The 18,023-nt window shown below is 45.1% G+C and overlaps 2 protein-coding genes and 1 long non-coding RNA gene across 5 annotated transcripts in view; 1 reads left to right on the forward strand and 2 right to left on the reverse strand.

Moving 5' to 3' along the window:
- Positions 1-18,023, forward strand: part of LOC146695941 (stromal membrane-associated protein 1-like) — a 167,718-nt gene that overhangs the window by 89,219 nt on the left and 60,476 nt on the right. For all 3 annotated transcript variants that reach the window (XM_085478424.1, XM_085478426.1, XM_085478427.1), the window contains one exon: positions 10,202-10,262. In XM_085478424.1, coding sequence (XP_085334550.1) covers positions 10,202-10,262 — 61 coding nt within the window. The remainder of the gene's footprint in view (positions 1-10,201; positions 10,263-18,023) is intronic.
- Positions 1,253-3,072, reverse strand: LOC146695942 (uncharacterized). The gene is made up of 2 exons (XM_085478428.1): positions 2,988-3,072; positions 1,253-2,891 (listed from the first exon to the last, which is right to left on the reverse strand). The coding sequence occupies exons 1-2, from the start codon at positions 3,033-3,035 to the stop codon at positions 1,800-1,802; spliced, it is 1,140 nt and encodes a 379-aa protein (XP_085334554.1). The 5' UTR covers positions 3,036-3,072; the 3' UTR covers positions 1,253-1,799.
- Positions 4,234-4,830, reverse strand: LOC146695943 (uncharacterized). Its single transcript, XR_014923646.1, has 2 exons — positions 4,491-4,830; positions 4,234-4,401 (listed from the first exon to the last, which is right to left on the reverse strand). It is a non-coding gene; the product is annotated as an uncharacterized LOC146695943 (long non-coding RNA).

Consider the following 18,023-nt stretch of genomic DNA (forward strand, 5'->3'; position numbering starts at 1 on the left):
AAAGGTAACATCCTCTAGTTTCTGAATATTTAACATCTGTCTAAACCAAAACCCAACAGCTAACAAAAACTGACTCTGCTGCCACAGATACCAAGTAATTCTGTAGGAAAATGCGTTCTGACAGTTGTTTCTGTTACGGCCGAGAGGGCCAGGCTGTGGGTGTGGACTCAAATGCAGACACAGAGGGGAGGCAAAACGGGCATGAACACAGTGCTTTATTTACAGTACCTAGTTAAATTACAAAGCAGGAAACTATGAATGCTATGAACTGTGGAAGCTATGAACTGAGAACTGTGAGGCCAAACTATGAACATGAAACTCTGAGTGCTATGACTAGGTGCAAGATTTCATAGACGGATCCTGGGAATGGAAAAAGGGGCAGCGGCTTGGGTGGAGGTACACAGTCACTATAATGAGAAGAGACAGGCAGTCAGTAGCGGTCTAGTGAATCGTAGCCAAAGGATTAGACTGTGGTGTTTTGGGCTTACGCGTTGCAGGTGAAAGTGTCATGTGAGGAGGGGGTGTCCAAGGGGGTCCGGGTGAGGAGTGTCCAGAGAGGGTCCAGAATATACTTGGAGCAAGGGACCTGGCAGGGAGGCAGGCAGGTGGAGTCTTATGATGATAAGGAAGCAACCAGATGACAGAACCAGTGTCCAGGCGGAGATGAGTGTAGTTCAGCTTGTGAAGCGTAACGGCCAGGTGGGTCCTATGACAAAGAAAACACGGTGAGGAGAAATGCAATTGTTAAGAGGCTCTCACAAGGGCTTGGCGGCGTAGCACTAACGTGAGTTAGCAGTAGATCTGGCAGAGGTCTGTTGTGAGCGCTAGTCTTATATGCTGGTGACTTGATTGGAATCAGGTGTGAAAGCTGATTGGAGTCTCTGCCTGAAGGTGGAGCCCAGCAGAGTGGAAAAACCCCGCACTCACCTGGACCAGGACAGTTTCTCTCCAATTAAGTTCAGTGATTGTAAGATACATTCCTAAAACATATCTCAATATAATACATATTGAGCTGCACCACAAACCTTATTCTCTTAAGTTGGGATTAATTCCTTTCTTTTGCTGATTCACTGCTTCACTTTGTGAAACACAACATTTAGCAACTGATCCTGCCAGCAGGAATGTACATTACATCAGCCCGTGCATATATGCAGGCTAGTAAGTCATTAAAGCATCAAACACTTCATGTTGTCACGGTCTCGCTGGCAGACCGTGGGGATGTGGGGAAAGGAGGACCCAAAATGCAGGACTCTACAGTGCAACAGTGTTTATTTACAGTGGTGACAATCCGAACAACAATAAATCCCCCCGTGCGATCCCAACTCCCGTTCCGTGTCTTCTCCTTTATCCCGTGCTCCGTGCTCTGTCTCCGTTCCCTGTGTACTCTCCGTGTGCTGCCTCCTGGTCGCCACAATTCCTCCTGAGGAAACACGCATACCAAAGGCAGCCGTGAGTACAAAACCTAACAGTAGACTTGCACTAACCTTGCACAATACACTTAAGACTGACGGGAAGTCACTCAACGATCCAGCGTCGAGGAGCTCTCAGCCACACTGTTTTGAAGCTCCTCTGACGAGGCTTGATCGGCGCCAGGTGTGTGTGGATTCCTGGGTGGGACCGGTCAGCTGGCAGGGCCACACCCACCAGGCCTAAAAGTGCCTGCCACGACCGCACCCTCACATACACAAGCACACACCCCTAAACACCTGACAGTACACCAACACGGAAAAACAGGACAGCAGACACAACCATAATAACAACAACCACAATAATGATAATAATAATAATAATAATAATAACTACAATAGTAGTCCACACTGCTCACGGACCCCGAATCCCTGGAACTGGGTCCGTGACAGTACCCCCCCTCTAAGGGTCGGCACCCGACGACCCAAAAACAAAAACAAAACAAAAACCACAGTACAACCAACCCCGGGCGGGCAGCGGGGGGTCCCGGACGGAGGGCCCCAAAACCCCAGTTCAAATGTCCAACCACTGCCATGGTGGGAACAACAGTTCTTGCGGCCGACCCAGTGGACCGCAAGCAGGCAAAACTCGCTACGGGTCAGGCAGTGGTGGGAAAACAGTTCGGGCGGCCTACCTCCAACCCCATGATGGAAGCGGAACGCTTCAGGCGGCCTGCCACGGATCCGGTGGCGGCGGCGCTGCTCCTCCGGCGGCCTGCCACGGGTCCGGTGGCGGCGGAACGGTTCTGGTGGCCTGCCACGGGTCCGGTGGCGGCGGCGCTGCTCCTCCGGCGGCCTGCCACGGGTCCGGTGGCGGCGGAACGGTTCTGGTGGCCTGCCACGGGTCCGATGGCAACGTCGCTGCTCCGGTGAGCAACAGCGAGGCGTGGCACATGGTCTATGACGCGCCGGTCGCTGACGTGGACGCACTGGACGTGGATGGCGTGGAGGCCGCGCTAGACGTGGAGGTCCCTCCGGTTCGCTGACCTCCGGCTGAGCGGGTCCCTCCTCGGCTGGCAGCGAGAGCCCCTCCGCGGCTGGCAGCGAGAGCCCCTCCGCGGCTGGCGGCTCGCTGAGCTCCTCTGCTGGTGGCTCGCTGAGCTCCTTTGCTGGTGGCTCGCTGAGCTCCTCTGCTGGTGGCTCGCTGAGCTCCTCCGGCTCGCTGAGCTCCTCCGGCTCGCTGAGCTCCTCCGGCTCGCTGAGCTCCTCCGGCTCGGGCATGCTGAGCTCCTCCGGCTCGGGCATGCTGAGCTCCTCCGGCTCGGGCATGCTGAGCTCCTCCGGCTCGGGCATGCTGAGCTCCTCCGGCTCGCTGAGCTCCTCCGGCTCGCTGAGCTCCTCCGGCTCGCTGAGCTCCTCCGGCTCGGGCATGCTGAGCTCCTCCGGCTCGCTGAGCTGCTCCGGCTCGGGCATGCTGAGCTGCTCCTGCTCGCTGAGCTGCTCCGGCTCGCTGAGCTGCTCCGGCTCGCTGAGCTGCTCCTGCTCGGGCATGCTGAGCTCCTCCGGCTCGCTGAGCTCCACAGCTGGCGACGCGGGCTCCTCCCGCTCGCTGAGCTCCCGCTCGGGCATGCTGAGCTCCTCCGGCTCGCTGAGCTCCACAGCTGGCGATGCGGGCTCCTCCCGCTCGCTGAGCCGCTCCTCCGGCTGCGACGCGGGTATAGATGGTCGTTGATCCGGAGGTGAAGATGGCGATGCGGAAGCTGCAGGTGGCGAAGATGACGGTCGAGCGGGAGATGTGGATGGTGAAGTCGAGAGTTCTGCGGTCGCTGCAGTCTGATGGGACGCTGGTGGAGAAGTAGCTGCAAAGGGCGGAGGTGATAATGGTGCGGCAGCTACTCGTGGTAGACTGGACAGCGATGTAGAAACAACAGGCGGGTGACATAATGGCAGGGTAGTTCCAGCAGGCATATCAGCCTCCAACTGAGGATGAAGACGAGAGGCTGACTGGACTGGCTGTGCTACGGCTACAGGCTGGGCAGCTGGCTGTGCTACGGCTACAGGCTGGGCAGCTGGCTGTGCTACGAGGTTAGCTTTCACACAGTCCCGTGAATAAACAGATGAGGTGAATGAAGATGAATTGTCCATATGACTCACCACAGCCGGCTGTTGGAAAGTTTTAGAGTCTGACTGCGGTGAGGCACGCCGGCGGCGCAAGCGTCGCTTCTTTAACGATGCCGGGGCCAGCGTATCAGGCTGAGGTTCCACCAGCCGGCCGGACAGGAGAGCAGCTGCGTGATTTTGAGCTGCCGGTCCTTGGTCTGCTGACTCAGCAGGTGCCGCAGAGGTGAGTGGAGATGTGGTGAGGTGCAGAGGGCGTGTGAAACGTTTCCCCCGCAATGGAGGGTCCAACAAGCGAGCTGCAAGCGACGGCGGGGAGGCTATCAGCCTATGAAAAAAGAAATAGGCAGCAAGGGCTCCCAGGGAGGTTGCCATATCCTCCTCGCCCGGACAGCCCAAACCAAACAGCTCAAAACAGGAACTTTCCCTCAGCGTGGTTATAATCGAAATTAGTCTCTTAATGTCCAAAAAGCTCACAGATGAGGTGATTGATGATAAGAAGGAATCAAAAAATACGACCTGTAAGTGTCTCTGATGTGGATCTGCCGCCTGGATAATGCTCCGACAGTATTTCCAGAGCTGGGCGAGCAATTCCTCCTGTGAGACGGTCCTTGAGTCCGCTGGGCCCATAATGGCTGGATCGTTCTGTCACGGTCTCGCTGGCAGACCGTGGGGATGTGGGGAAAGGAGGACCCAAAATGCAGGACTCTACAGTGCAACAGTGTTTATTTACAGTGGTGACAATCCGAACAACAATAAATCCCCCCGTGCGATCCCAACTCCCGTTCCGTGTCTTCTCCTTTATCCCGTGCTCCGTGCTCTGTCTCCGTTCCCTGTGTACTCTCCGTGTGCTGCCTCCTGGTCGCCACAATTCCTCCTGAGGAAACACGCATACCAAAGGCAGCCGTGAGTACAAAACCTAACAGTAGACTTGCACTAACCTTGCACAATACACTTAAGACTGACGGGAAGTCACTCAACGATCCAGCGTCGAGGAGCTCTCAGCCACACTGTTTTGAAGCTCCTCTGACGAGGCTTGATCGGCGCCAGGTGTGTGTGGATTCCTGGGTGGGACCGGTCAGCTGGCAGGGCCACACCCACCAGGCCTAAAAGTGCCTGCCACGACCGCACCCTCACATACACAAGCACACACCCCTAAACACCTGACAGTACACCAACACGGAAAAACAGGACAGCAGACACAACCATAATAACAACAACCACAATAATGATAATAATAATAATAATAATAACTACAATAGTAGTCCACACTGCTCACGGACCCCGAATCCCTGGAACTGGGTCCGTGACACATGTAGTGTCGTAGCAGTCAAAATTGCCTCAGGATCCATAGATGAAATCATACTCTGTTAAGATATTCATTGTGTGTACTCATGCTGTACAGTGTTTAACTGCATTATGGTTACTGTGGTTTAACAGAGACAGTATTTTAGTTGCCACCACAAGGAGGCACTGTTTCATTGTAAGAGCACGGATGCTGCGTCATCACGCCCCTAAGAAAAAAAAAAGTATACCACAACGAAAATGGCACCCATGAGAAAAGTTTTGCCGCGTGTTAATGAGGAATAAAGTTCCCAAAATATTAAGGACATTTTTGCCTCCGTCGTCATTTTCCTTCGAGTTGATCGCTGTCGATGCTGCAATACTCAACAGGTTATGGGCCCAGTGGCCGACTCGAAGAAGAGTTTTTTCTCATGAAGATCCGGAGCCAAAACGGATAACGGGCTAACGACTAAAGAGCAACATGGATCAACGCGGAGCAAGCAGGCTCCCTCGACTCATGTTTGACGGAGATGAGACCAGGTATGAACTTTGGGAAACTAAGGTGCTTGGATATTTGCACTTGTTGGGATTAAAAGACACCGTTCTGAAGGAACCGAACGGCGCGGCTGAAGTAGCAGCAGACGGTAAGAAGAACGCCGACGCTTACGCCGAGTTAATCCAATTCTTGGACGATAAAAGCCTCTCACTGATTATGAGAGATGCCCCTGATAATGGGAGAAGAGCATTAGAAATACTAAGGGACTACTACGCGGGAAAGGGGAAGCCCCGAATCATCAACCTGTACACCACGCTATCGTCGCTTCAGAAAAAGAGGGAAGAGACTGTCACAGACTATGTCATCAGAGCAGAGGCCGCCATTACAGCACTGCGCAATGCGGGTGAGACTTTAGGTGATGGATTGTTAATTGCTATGGTTTTAAAGGGACTACCTGAAAATTTTAAGCCATTTGCAATACACGTTACCCACGATAAAGACGATATGACATTTGCTGAGTTCAAAACAAAGCTACGAAGTTTCGAAGACACTGAAAAGTCGAGTGCATCGGAGTATAGCGACAACGTAATGAAAACAGGAGGAAGAACCGGCCGTGAGCACACGAGATCCAGCGCACAATACAGAAACAAGAACGATGAGGACATTGTGTGTTTCAAGTGTGGACTAAAAGGCCACCGAGCAAAAGTGTGCAGACGGAGGACGTGGTGCAGTCATTGCAAAAACAGCACACACAGTGACACCACATGTAGACATAAAGCCAAACAAGATGGCGCGCGGAAGGTCGCAGAGGAAAGCGGCAACGGACCCAAACCAGAAACGTCGGATTATGCCTTCAGGATTAAGGGCGTAGACATCAAAGTCCAGCAGTCAGCGTACAGCATTGAGGAGAAAGGCCTGTTGGTGGACACTGGGGCTACCTCACACATCATTAACAGCATCGCCAAGTTCAAGAGCTTCGACGACGCGTTCAGACCGGAGTCACACAGCGTAGAACTGGCAGACGGTACCCAGTGCAGGGGCGTCGCCCAACAGAGGGGGGACGCAGAGGTGTTCCTGATTGACAATACAGGCCAGCGACGCAAAGCAACGCTGAAAGATGCGCTGTTTATTCCATCATACCCCCAGAACATATTCTCTGTAAAGTCAGCCACTGCATTAGGAGCAACAGTCACCTTTAAACAAGGGCAGGACACGTTGACCCACAAAGACAGTACTAACTTTAACATTCATGTGTATGGCAAGTTGTACTATTTGCAGACTGAAGTTGAGGGTAATGATAAGTGTAACACCTGTCATGACATACAGGCATGGCATGAGATATTAGGTCATTGCAACTATGAAGATGTAGTAAGATTGCAAGGTGTGGTTAACGGTATGCAGATTAAGGGGAGAACCGATAGACCTGAAAAGGAATGTGAAGTGTGTATCCAGGGAAAGTTTGCACAAACCCGAAACAGAGATCCTGATACAAGAGCAAAGGCTCCTTTACAAATGGTACACACAGATTTAGCAGGTCCGATAGCCACTGAATCTATTGATGGGTACAAATATGTGCAGTCATTCACTGATGATTATTCAAACTCAGTGTTTGTATATTTCCTGAAGACGAAAACTGATACAGTGCAGGCAACAGAGAAATTTCTAGCGGATGTTGCACCATATGGCAACGTAAAATGCATTAGATCAGACAATGGGACAGAGTTCACATGCAGAGATTTCCAAACCCTGTTAAGGAAAAATGGCATTAAGCATGAGACATCAGCCCCGTACTCACCCCATCAGAACGGTACCGCCGAGAGGGGGTGGCGTACTCTTTTCAAGATGGGCAAGTGCATGCTAATTGAGAGTCAGCTACCGAAATGCCTATGGAACTATGCCATTCAAACTGCTGCTGTAACACGGAACAGATGCTTTAATAAGCGAACAGGGAAAACACCCTACCAAATGCTGACAGGTAAAAAGCCAGACTTGTCAAAAATGCAGAAATTTGGGTCTGTGTGCTATGCATACAAACAGGACAAGGGGAAACTTGATTCAAAATGTGACCAAGGTTTCTTTGTAGGTTATGATAAGAACAGTCCCGCCTACTTAGTTTACCACCCTGAAACTGAGAAAGTTCAGAAACATAGACTTGTTAAGTTTGTGAGCAAAGTAAATGTAGAAAGACAAACACAGACAGATGAGGGAGAACTAAATGATGACTGTAGCAGAGTAAGACAGCCTATGGCTAACAGACCTTCAGAGAAAGGTGACAAGGACAATGAGGTTCCAGAACCTATTGTGACAGACACAAGTCCACAAAGTGGTATACCTGATGAGCGTGAACGAAAAGAGACAAATGTGACAAGTGATGGATTTGTCAACAAAAGGTATCCTCTTAGGGAGAGAAGAAAACCGGGACATTTAAATGACTTTGTAGCTGCCAACAGTGGCGGCGATGAGATCCACACTACCATAGACTACTGCTACAGGGCAGTGTGTGGTGTCCCAAACACATTTAAGGAAGCCATAGAATCAGCTAACTCAAAGAACTGGATCAAAGCCATGGATGAAGAAATTCACTCGTTACGGGAAAATGACACTTTTACCCTAACCACTTTGCCAAAGGGAAAGAAAACAGTGGGGGGGAAGTGGGTTTATTCCGTTAAGAGTGACATTGAGGGAAACGACCGATACAAGGCAAGGTTCGTAGCCAAAGGTTACAGCCAACAGTTGGGGATAGATTATGGAGAGACATTCTCACCAACAGCCAACTTAACCAGCATAAGAGTTTTGTTACAGAAAGCAGCGCAGGAGAGCCTGTTACTCCATCAAATGGATGTGAAGACAGCATATTTACACGCTCCCATTGATTATGAAATCTACAGTGATCAGCCAGAAGGTTATGAAGAGGGAGAAGGGCTAGTCTGTAGATTACAAAAATCCTTGTATGGGTTAAAACAATCTGGTCGTAACTGGAATAGGATCTTGCATGAATACCTAACAGCGAACAGTTTCAGGCAAAACCCAGCAGACCACTGTGTTTATACCAAAGAGACAAAAGATGGTAAGGTGATTATGATCATCTGGGTGGACGACCTGATAATTGCTGCTGGCAATGAAAAGGTAATGAAGGATGCAAAAGAAATGCTTTCAGTCAAATTTAAGATGAAAGACTTGGGCAGACTTAAGCATTTTCTGGGTATTGATTTCACTCAGTCTGATGGATGTGTAACAATGTCACAAGAAACCTATGTCAACAAGATACTGATGAGGTCTAACATGCAGAACTGTAAACCCAGAGGAACTCCCTGTGATCAGAAGTTGTGTTACACAGAAGGTGCTACTAAGATAAGAGATGTGAGGATGTATAGAGAGGCTGTAGGCAGTCTTATATACCTTGCATCAGGTACCCGTCCTGACCTGAGTTTTGTGGTAAGCAAGTTATCGCAACATTTCCATGAACCCACAGAAGAACAGTGGGGAACTGTGAAACATGTGTTGAGATATCTCAAAGGGTCCAAAGATAAGAAGTTGTGTTTTAGAAGAAACACAGATGAAAATTTGGGTCTAGTGGCCTACAGTGATGCTGACTGGGCAGGTGATACTGCCGACAGACGCAGCACTACTGGTTACTGTGTACGTCTATGTAACAACAGTTCTTTAGTTTCATGGAAGACCAAGAAACAGCCCACTGTGGCGCTCTCTACCTGTGAAGCAGAGTATATGGCTCTGGCTTCCACAATGCAAGAGTGTATATATTTAGAACAGCTTTTGAAAGGTATAGATGACTACAGCTACACTCAAACAATAGTGTACGAGGACAACCAGGGAACAATTGCCCTGGCTAAAAACCCTGTGAGCCGACAGAGGTGCAAACATGTGGACATTAAATATCATTTTGTAAGGTCCATTGTAAATGAAGAGAAAATGTGTCTGTTATATTGCACCACTGAAGAAATGGTTGCAGATGTTATGACCAAACCTGTTTCTAAGCTAAAACTTGCTAAGTTTGCTAACGTTATGTTTGGTGCTTAAAAGAAAAAAAAAGAGAGAGAGAAAAAAAAAAAAGGGAAGTGTGGTAGAGATTGTACAACTGTTTATCGTTTATTGTACAACTTTTCTTTGATTCCAGCAACCTGAGTACAAGAGGGGGTGTTAAGATATTCATTGTGTGTACTCATGTTGTACAGTGTTTAACTGCATTATGGTTACTGTGGTTTAACAGAGACAGTATTTTAGTTGCCACCACAAGGAGGCACTGTTTCATTGTAAGAGCACGGATGCTGCGTCATCACGCCCCTAAGAAAAAAAAGTATACCACAACGAAAATGGCACCCATGAGAAAAGTTTTGCCGCGTGTTAATGAGGAATAAAGTTCCCAAAATATTAAGGACATTTTTGCCTCCGTCGTCATTTTCCTTCGAGTTGATCGCTGTCGATGCTGCAATACTCAACATACTCTCCACTGAAATCAAATGTAATAGAATTGTTGAGGTCATGTTAGTAGGGTGAGTCAAAATGCCAACTTCTTGGTTCTGCTGTGGAAGTCACAGAATGTACTCGATGGCCCATATAATGAGGATATGATTAACTAAAAGTCATCCTGACAAACTTGCAGTAGAAAAGGTTTGCAGACTATAGCTGCATTAAAAGGAGATTACTCATCTTAGGGCCAGTTGCTCTCATTGATGATCCAATCTAGTATTTTTAATAAGGATCAATATTGGATTGTTATACAGAATCGTGAAAGGTCTAGTCTCTATGGATGTAATTACCATCTACAGTCTAGCAATGTTATAATTTTGATCAAATACCCTGCTTGAACAAATCAAATATTATATTTTATATCAATATTATATATATATTTCTCTTTTCTCTTTGTTCTCCTCAACAGGCAGAGTACAGAGGCAGTCCTAAGAACGGCACAGAGTCAGCCGTGGACCTGCTGGGTCTGGGTAAGCCATAAACAGCCTTCTTACAGCTCACAGGATAATAAACCTTAGGCTATATGCTGACTTGTCAAACTGTATTTAAATGTCTGCCTAATGCTTCTGACATGTTTGTTAAACTACTTAAGTTGGAAGATGTTATAATATTTTTTGATTGATATAGCAATGATTGGAGGTTAAGTAATGTCTGACGTTATCAGAGGGAGGTTTCATGCCGTCAGGCTTTATTTGGATCATGCAGAGAGGACTTTCATTACATTTTGATGACTTGGTATACCATCTGGCTGTTAATGCATCAGTGACTTCAGCCATGTAAGCCTACAGGTAAAACCATCGAACAGTCTACACACTGATGTACCCGATGCAGATATCAAGCATGTAAGACAAAGTAAAATGAAGCAGGTTTTACTGGATATTTTGTGATGTGAGTGGTAACCACAGGAAATGGATATCCTCGACTGAGTCATCAGCTGAATACAGGGGTTAAAATTCTCGAGCGTTCTGGTGTTTTAGATCATTATAGGACAATATATGACTATGTGTAATTATGCCTGTGGTAAATATTCTTGCTTGTCTTTTTTAACTCTCCCATAGAAAACATCTGCTCGTACATGTGTGAATGTAGCCTGGAACCACATTTCATTTGGAAAAAAAAAGACTTTTGAAAAAAGTGTATGTTGTGGTGTAAAAAAGTTTGCAGTAATTTGAAAAATGCACTGAAGCAGGGATCTTGTCTTTGTTTTCACATCATCATCGTGATCTAATGGGCTAGTTAGTCGATTGTTTCACATCAGTAGACTCATTACATTGCATATTGCTGTTAAGAAACCACACGCGTCAAAGACAAGCATCAAAGAGTAAAGCTTCTTTGAAGCTTTGAAAGTTGTGTTTGACTTGAAATCCGGCAGCCTAATTGTATCAGACTGAGGAACCAGCGAGTGATGCATTTTCTGTGGACGGTCCTTTCATGTAATGTAAATGCGAGGATTTACATTTGGCAACGATCGCATTGTGTTTCTGAAATGGGTCATGATTTCTGGGATGGCCATGATTCATTGTGCTTGTGTTACCAGTTTAGCATCTTATACAGAAAAAATAGTAATAATAATAATGGATTGCATTTATATAGTGCTTTTCGGGACCCCTCAAAGCGCTTTACAATACCACTATTCATTCACTCTCACATTCATACACTGGTGAAGGCAAGCTACAGTTGTAGCCACAGCTGCCCTGGGGCAGACTGACAATACATCGAAGAAGTGGGGACATCTTGCCCTTAGTGGTGCAGCATCCCTTCCCCTTTTACATGCAGATTCATAACCATGGAAGAGAGAGATGGCAGAAGGATCAGCAGATACAACATTAAAATATTTGATGTCGGAGTCCCACATAAGTTTTGTTGCTTGGTGTCTAACTAATCTTAAAGCCCTCGCATGTCCTTCAAGATTTCTCTCATTCTTAGTCACGCAATGAAGACTCTTCAAAATCACGCCAAACACAGAGATGTCTAAAGTTTTGGACATGAACAGAAATCTCGCTGAACTCCAGAAGTGGATAAATTATTGAAAAAAAATCAATTTACTACGACACAAAGGCCACACGCGCATGATTAAACTTGTTCAAATAAGTGATGTGTTGGCTCAGCTGGGATTATATCATGAGAAAATGTATCCTACAGAAAAATAAATATTTGTCTCATCTTTCCTGCATTCTGCTTCACTTTCTCTTTCTTTTATGTAAATAGAGACATTTCCACTATCTGCTGATGCAAAAAAGATACAAATTGAAGCATAAACATTTAGCAAGAGACAGAAAACTGATTCTGAAAATCCTCTACATGTCTCTTCCATTGGTGTTTTGTTTGTTGTCTAATCACAAGCAGTTTCAATTCATGTCCAAAATATATAATTTGTCCCTGCTTTAAGCCCTGATATTGGCAAAGAACAAACACGTATCGACTCTAAAGCGCTCGGGGTCTGACCAACAATCGGTCTGACTTTAATGCCTACTGTGGGCAGCAATCTACTAACACATGTGGTGTAGTATAAAACCAACAGAGAAAATAATAAATTCACAAATGATACAAGTGTTAACAAAAAAGCCAGTTATGATTTAACAAGTAAAACAAGTAAATGTTAAAAATAGTAGATACTATATAGCTACTATATTTACACATGTTTTAAAGACCAGGGAAGTTGTGATATTCCAGTAATGTTTAGCAACTGGGACGGTTTTATATAAAGCACTCAACAACAACATGTAAAAGCCACAAAGCTATAGTTTGAATTTAGAAGGGGGGATAATCTAGACACATTTTTGGACTGTTACATTTTAGGCCATAACATAAAAAAATGTTCAAGGGCATTAAAGGCTTCACAGCCACAGAAGAATAAGGATGTGAAGTCCTGGCTGAAAAAAGTAAACTACAAGAAGAACACTCAGGAGCTCCTAATGGAAGCAAATAACCACTTTCCAGACTAGAAGTGAACATCAGAGATGCACTGAAATGTACAAGTGGACTCACAGCGTATCCAAAAAGTATTCACAGCGCTTCAGTTGTTCCACAGACGTCTTCCAAAATGGATTAGATTTATTTTTCACAATACCCAATAGTGAAAAAGTTCAGAAGTGTTTGCATGAAATTCTTACAAATTTGTTAAAACAAAGAAAAAAATATGATGTAGCGTGTACATAAGTGTTCACGGCTTATAATATGCTGTTAGCCTGGTTAGTATAGTGGTATCAGTACCACAGTACAGTGGAAGTAATTCATTGCAAGTAAAACTTCTGTGTTGTTGGTATTTTGTGACACAGTCTTTACAGATCCTTCGCTTTGAGATCTGTCTCAGAGAAATTGTGTTTGTGTCCCTGTTTTTAGTTCAGCAACTGTCTGCTTGTGTTTCTTTGCTTTGCTTTGTGTCTCTGCTGGTGGTTTGGTGGTGACGTCCTTGGGCTCTAGACTTTAGGCAGTCATTGACTACAAAAGAGCTTCATCCGTATATTACAAAGAGTCCTTATATTTAAAATTATATTTCGGTCCATTTATGGTTTAGCCTCTGAAAATGGGGAAGTATGTATAACAGTGGATGTAATTCCTAATGCTTTCATTAAAGCCCTTGAAACTCAGCACTCATGTCAGACTTTCAAGGGCTGATATGACTCCGCTGTGGCGGTGAAAAGGCTGGAGTGCCCACTCTGGGTGAGGGATGAGTTGCTGCCCCAAGTGGAGGAGTTTGAGTGTCTCTGGGTCTTGTTCACAAGTGAGGGGAGAGTGGACCATGAGATCGAGTGATGGATTGGGTGGTCAGAAACTCTGGGTAGTGACAGACAGAATGAGGTCACAGAGACAAGCGGTTGAAATGAGTTTATAGATGGGGTGAGGAGCTCGGTCATTTGAGAGGGGCTCGGAGTAGAGCCACAGGTCCTCCACATCGAAAGGAGCCAGTTGAGGTGGTTCAGGCACTTGACTAGGATGTCTCCTTGATGTCTCCTAGGTATTCCTAGCATGTCCTACTGGGAGGATGCCCTAGGGCTGACCCAGGACTCAATAGAGAGATTATATCTGTCAGCTGGCTTGGGAACATTTCTGTGTCCTCCCGGATGAGCTGCAGGAGGTGACTGGGGTAAGGAAAGTCTGGGTTTCTTAGCTTGGACTGTTGTCTCCGTGACCCAAATCCCAAAGTGTCAAAAATGGGTGGATGGATGAATGGATGTGGGGATAACATTTCATAAATTGTGGTATTCTCAAAAAACTGAAGTATAGTTGTCAGGTTAAGTTCAGTAGTTCACTGCATTGGGTTTTTGGACCAGTTTCTGGAGGATTACAAGATAATTTTGGGAGGTCATGAAATGATTAAGAAAAGTGAGAGTGCATCCAGGCTAATTACTTTCATTATTTTTTTTTGTGACGTCAAAGAGTTGTAAAAATGTTGTGAAAAATGGGGAAAGTTTTTAAAGTAATTTAATATTTTAAAATATTTCTATAAAAGTAGCAGTTTGAGTAATAGGATGAGGATCAGTGAAATCAGCTAGTGACCAACAGTTGAACAGGAAAAGGAACAAAACCACCACATGATTGGGATCAGATCTTCAAAAAACTTTACAATATAAGGCGCCTTGAGCCTCCTTGTTGTTTTTTGGTGCACTATAAATAAAATTACATTGAATATATAAACCTAAAATATTGTTCAAAGTCTATTTTTAAAGCAAGTATGAGCTATAGCTATTATAAAAAGTCCAATATTCCCTTCTCAGAAACTCACATTTTACTTATTTAATTGAGTCCGTTTACCCACCTTTACTGCTATCTGCTTTACTGTGTTGGGTCCTGCAGTTTTTTTGATTGATACTATTTCTTGACCCAAATGCTCTATGCCAAAGCCTGTGGGTAAAACTGCCAGGCAAAATCCAGACAACTGACGTGTTTCTGCCTTTACGGATTCCACATCTATTACGGCTATATATTAGAACATGGGATTTGGTACCCTTTAATTCACTCCAGTTGCCCCGTCCAGCTTCCACTGGGCAAATCACCCAGGAACTAATATAAAACGCCTCCAAATCTCCTGACCTATATCAGAACTTCTTATATCTGATATAATTTGCCATCAGATCATGTGCTCAAATGCACCACATTCTCTCTGGAATTTTTTACTATCAGTCTTACAAATACTCAGACTTGCAGCTTCAAGGTGGTCGAGAGGTATTGTGTATATCCAGCATGAAAGCATTTTAATGACATGTGTGCTTTGCTGACAAACACAACAGCACAATGGCCAGAAAGATTGAATGCATCGAGGATATGACATTCAAAAAAGGTCACAAGCTGGATTCAAACCTGTGACATTTTGGGTAGACAGTGTGCATCTTGGCCCATTAACCGCCAGACTTTTTTGCTCCATGCTTGTTGACCTTAATCCTGAACAGCAACAAGGCAGAAGAAGCAGCCCGGGTCGCTTTAGGGTTTTCACCATAAATTTGTAATGTGCAATCACCCTGTGTTTCCCCGATCTCGGACCATATTATGTCGAACCGAGGTGAGGGTAAGCTGCACTGCCAGAAAGAGAGTCGGTGAAAATGGCATTGATCAGAAAATTTCCCGACGGCAGTGTGGAAACGTGAGAGTAGTCACCCTGCTATAAATAACTAATGCTGCACACCTTACAGCCATGTAGAGTGGATGAGATTTCACACATAATCAATAAGTCAAACATGTGGCTGTGTGCCTTCAGCATCCCCCCGCCTCTTGTGTTTATCCTTCCCTCTATGTCTCTGGTTACATTACTCTGCAACCTTCAAAGAACCTCCTTTGGTTTATGTGTCTGTTTTCGTCAGTTCAGTTTGATTCTGTTTGGTATATAAACTGTGTTAGAGATCAGATGAGTGTCCTTTTTCTTCTTTATTTTTATTTAGTGTGTGTTGTATACATTAAGAAAATGTTACCTAATTCATTTTATCAACTACTGTCTGAAGACATTGTAAGGCAACTTAAAATGAGGCATTCCCTGACCTTCTCAAGTGTCTAACAGCTAGTGGAGTGAAAAAAGTCATGGCATATTTTCTGCAAAACTTCAAAGGACGTGATCCTCACGCTCAAGTGCGTCTCGCCTCAGTGCCTCTTTTCTACTTCCAGCATCAAAAATGAGCAGCACTGCCGAACACTGCCTTAGAAATGGAGTCCACTAATCACTAACATCAACAAAGGACAACAAAACTCCACGTAAAAACAACGAAACAAACAAATATGGCATGAGATAAAATTTGTTAGTGAATGGCTTTAGTGGTTTTTACATATTCAGTAATATTGGAGTGTACTCTGAACTCAGCTGAAGGAGGAATGGTGAGACAGAGTAGTTCAGACAGCAGTGCCATGTGGAGCTGATACGAAGCTTTCAGTGTTTGGATGCTTTTTGCCTTGCTGGGTAGTCTTTGGCAACGTGCACAGCTTTTTGTTTTCGGTTCTGTGTGTGCATCATACGGGCAAATTAAAAACTGCTAGCAGATTATTCACCTTTGTGCTGATTGAACCCACAGGTAGCAGGATTGTGCAACAGGTGTCAAGCAAGTTAGTAATAATTATTTTGTAATATCTAATAATATCTATATGTTATACCTAAGTAAATCCATTTGGCCAAACAGGACCTTTGCCTGGAAATGGACAACAACACTTAATATCTAATGTTAGCTATTTTATCCAAACTCCTGAGGCTGGTAACTGAGCTGACCATTACTTTATCAGCTAACATGACAATTTGTCGCTGGTAGCTAAGCTACACCCAGCTGACTAACGTTGTCTTGTTTGCTAACGTTATCACTTAATCATCCAAGTGATCCTTGATATAAGTATAGTATGCATAATGCAAAATTACTAGTGCTGTCAGCGTTAATCTCGTTAAAATGAGGTTAATGCCATAACCGCATTAACGCAGCAAATCTCCGTTAGCACTGTAAGGGCACTAAACAAAGAAGTATAACTAACCTTTGCATAGTGATAGCTAACATGTTGGCAATTACCCAGCTGTAACCATCTATATCTGACATACATATCTTGTTTTGTCTTATTGTTGAGCAGCTGAATAATGGCTGCAATTTTTTGTTCATCGCTTTCATTTGTGGAAACACTTTGAAACCTATCAGCCAATTGTGTTACCACCAGATGTTTGTTTTTTGGGGGGGGGGGAATTCATGAAGATGCTGCTCTTCTGGCCTTTTTACTATCACAGTACTAGGAGTGGATAGATCAGAGTGAAAGATCAGAGCACAATGTCCAGATTGGTTGAAGTTGACAGAAAGATTATTCTGACTTAGATATCTACCCTTTTCTACCGTGCTCAGCAGAAAAACCTTCTAACACTCAAAAATATATTCAGCCTTAAGGTGGATCGGTTGCACCAGCAGAAGACCACAATGGGTTCCACTCCTGTGAACCATGAAAATATATCTGAGGCTGTGATGGGCTTAGGGTAACTGGAAAAATATAGTCTGGTCTGATGAATTTCCATTTTCGCTGAGGTTGCAGATGGTAGACTCAGCGTGTGCAATCAGCAGCATGAATGCAGAGAGCCTGCCGTGCATCAACGCTCTGGTCTGGAGGTGGTCATTTAGTGGTGTGAGGAATGTTTCTTCCATCTTCCCTTAATCCCAGTCATTGTGGTTTGGCGAGATGATTGCTCTGAGTATTGTATCTTTTTATGCCTACGGTATCTTGTCTTCCATTGGCAGCATAACATGATATTGTACTGTGAATGGACCTGTGGGGTAGAGCATGACATTCAGAGCTTTGTGATCATGGAAGAGAATCTCAATGGAAAGCTTCCGACATTTAATGAAATTGATAAAAACAAAGGGCCGAGGCTGTTTGACAGATTAGTATGTAGAATTACATTATACGCCATCAGCTCAAAAGTCTGACTGGGCTGCTGGGGCAACACCACAGGACCCTGCAAGAAGGAGGGGCCAGTGAAAATCACTGTCAAACCTCGTCATGTAATGGGTGCTCATGTTCACAGCATGAAGTGGACAAGGTGTAAAAGTTCCACTGTGTATTTAATTCGTGATTCTATATACATTTTCTTAGATGAAGTTCAGCTCGACAGATATTTTCTTTGTGATTTTAAATTTAACTGACTAGAAGAGCCTTCAACACTTTTGCCTTAAAAACTTTAGGTGCATTCTGGGAAATTTGCACTTCCTGACCTTGCTGACCTGACCTCCCTGTCATGTGTGCAAAGTGCCTGCATACTTGTTGATGCTCACAGTGCAGCAGTT

Source organism: Copadichromis virginalis, linkage group LG13 (genome assembly GCF_057382275.1).
Source record: "Copadichromis virginalis isolate Kocher_CV1m ecotype Utaka linkage group LG13, C_Virginalis_male_GT1.1, whole genome shotgun sequence".
Taxonomy (NCBI): Eukaryota; Metazoa; Chordata; class Actinopteri; order Cichliformes; family Cichlidae; genus Copadichromis; species Copadichromis virginalis.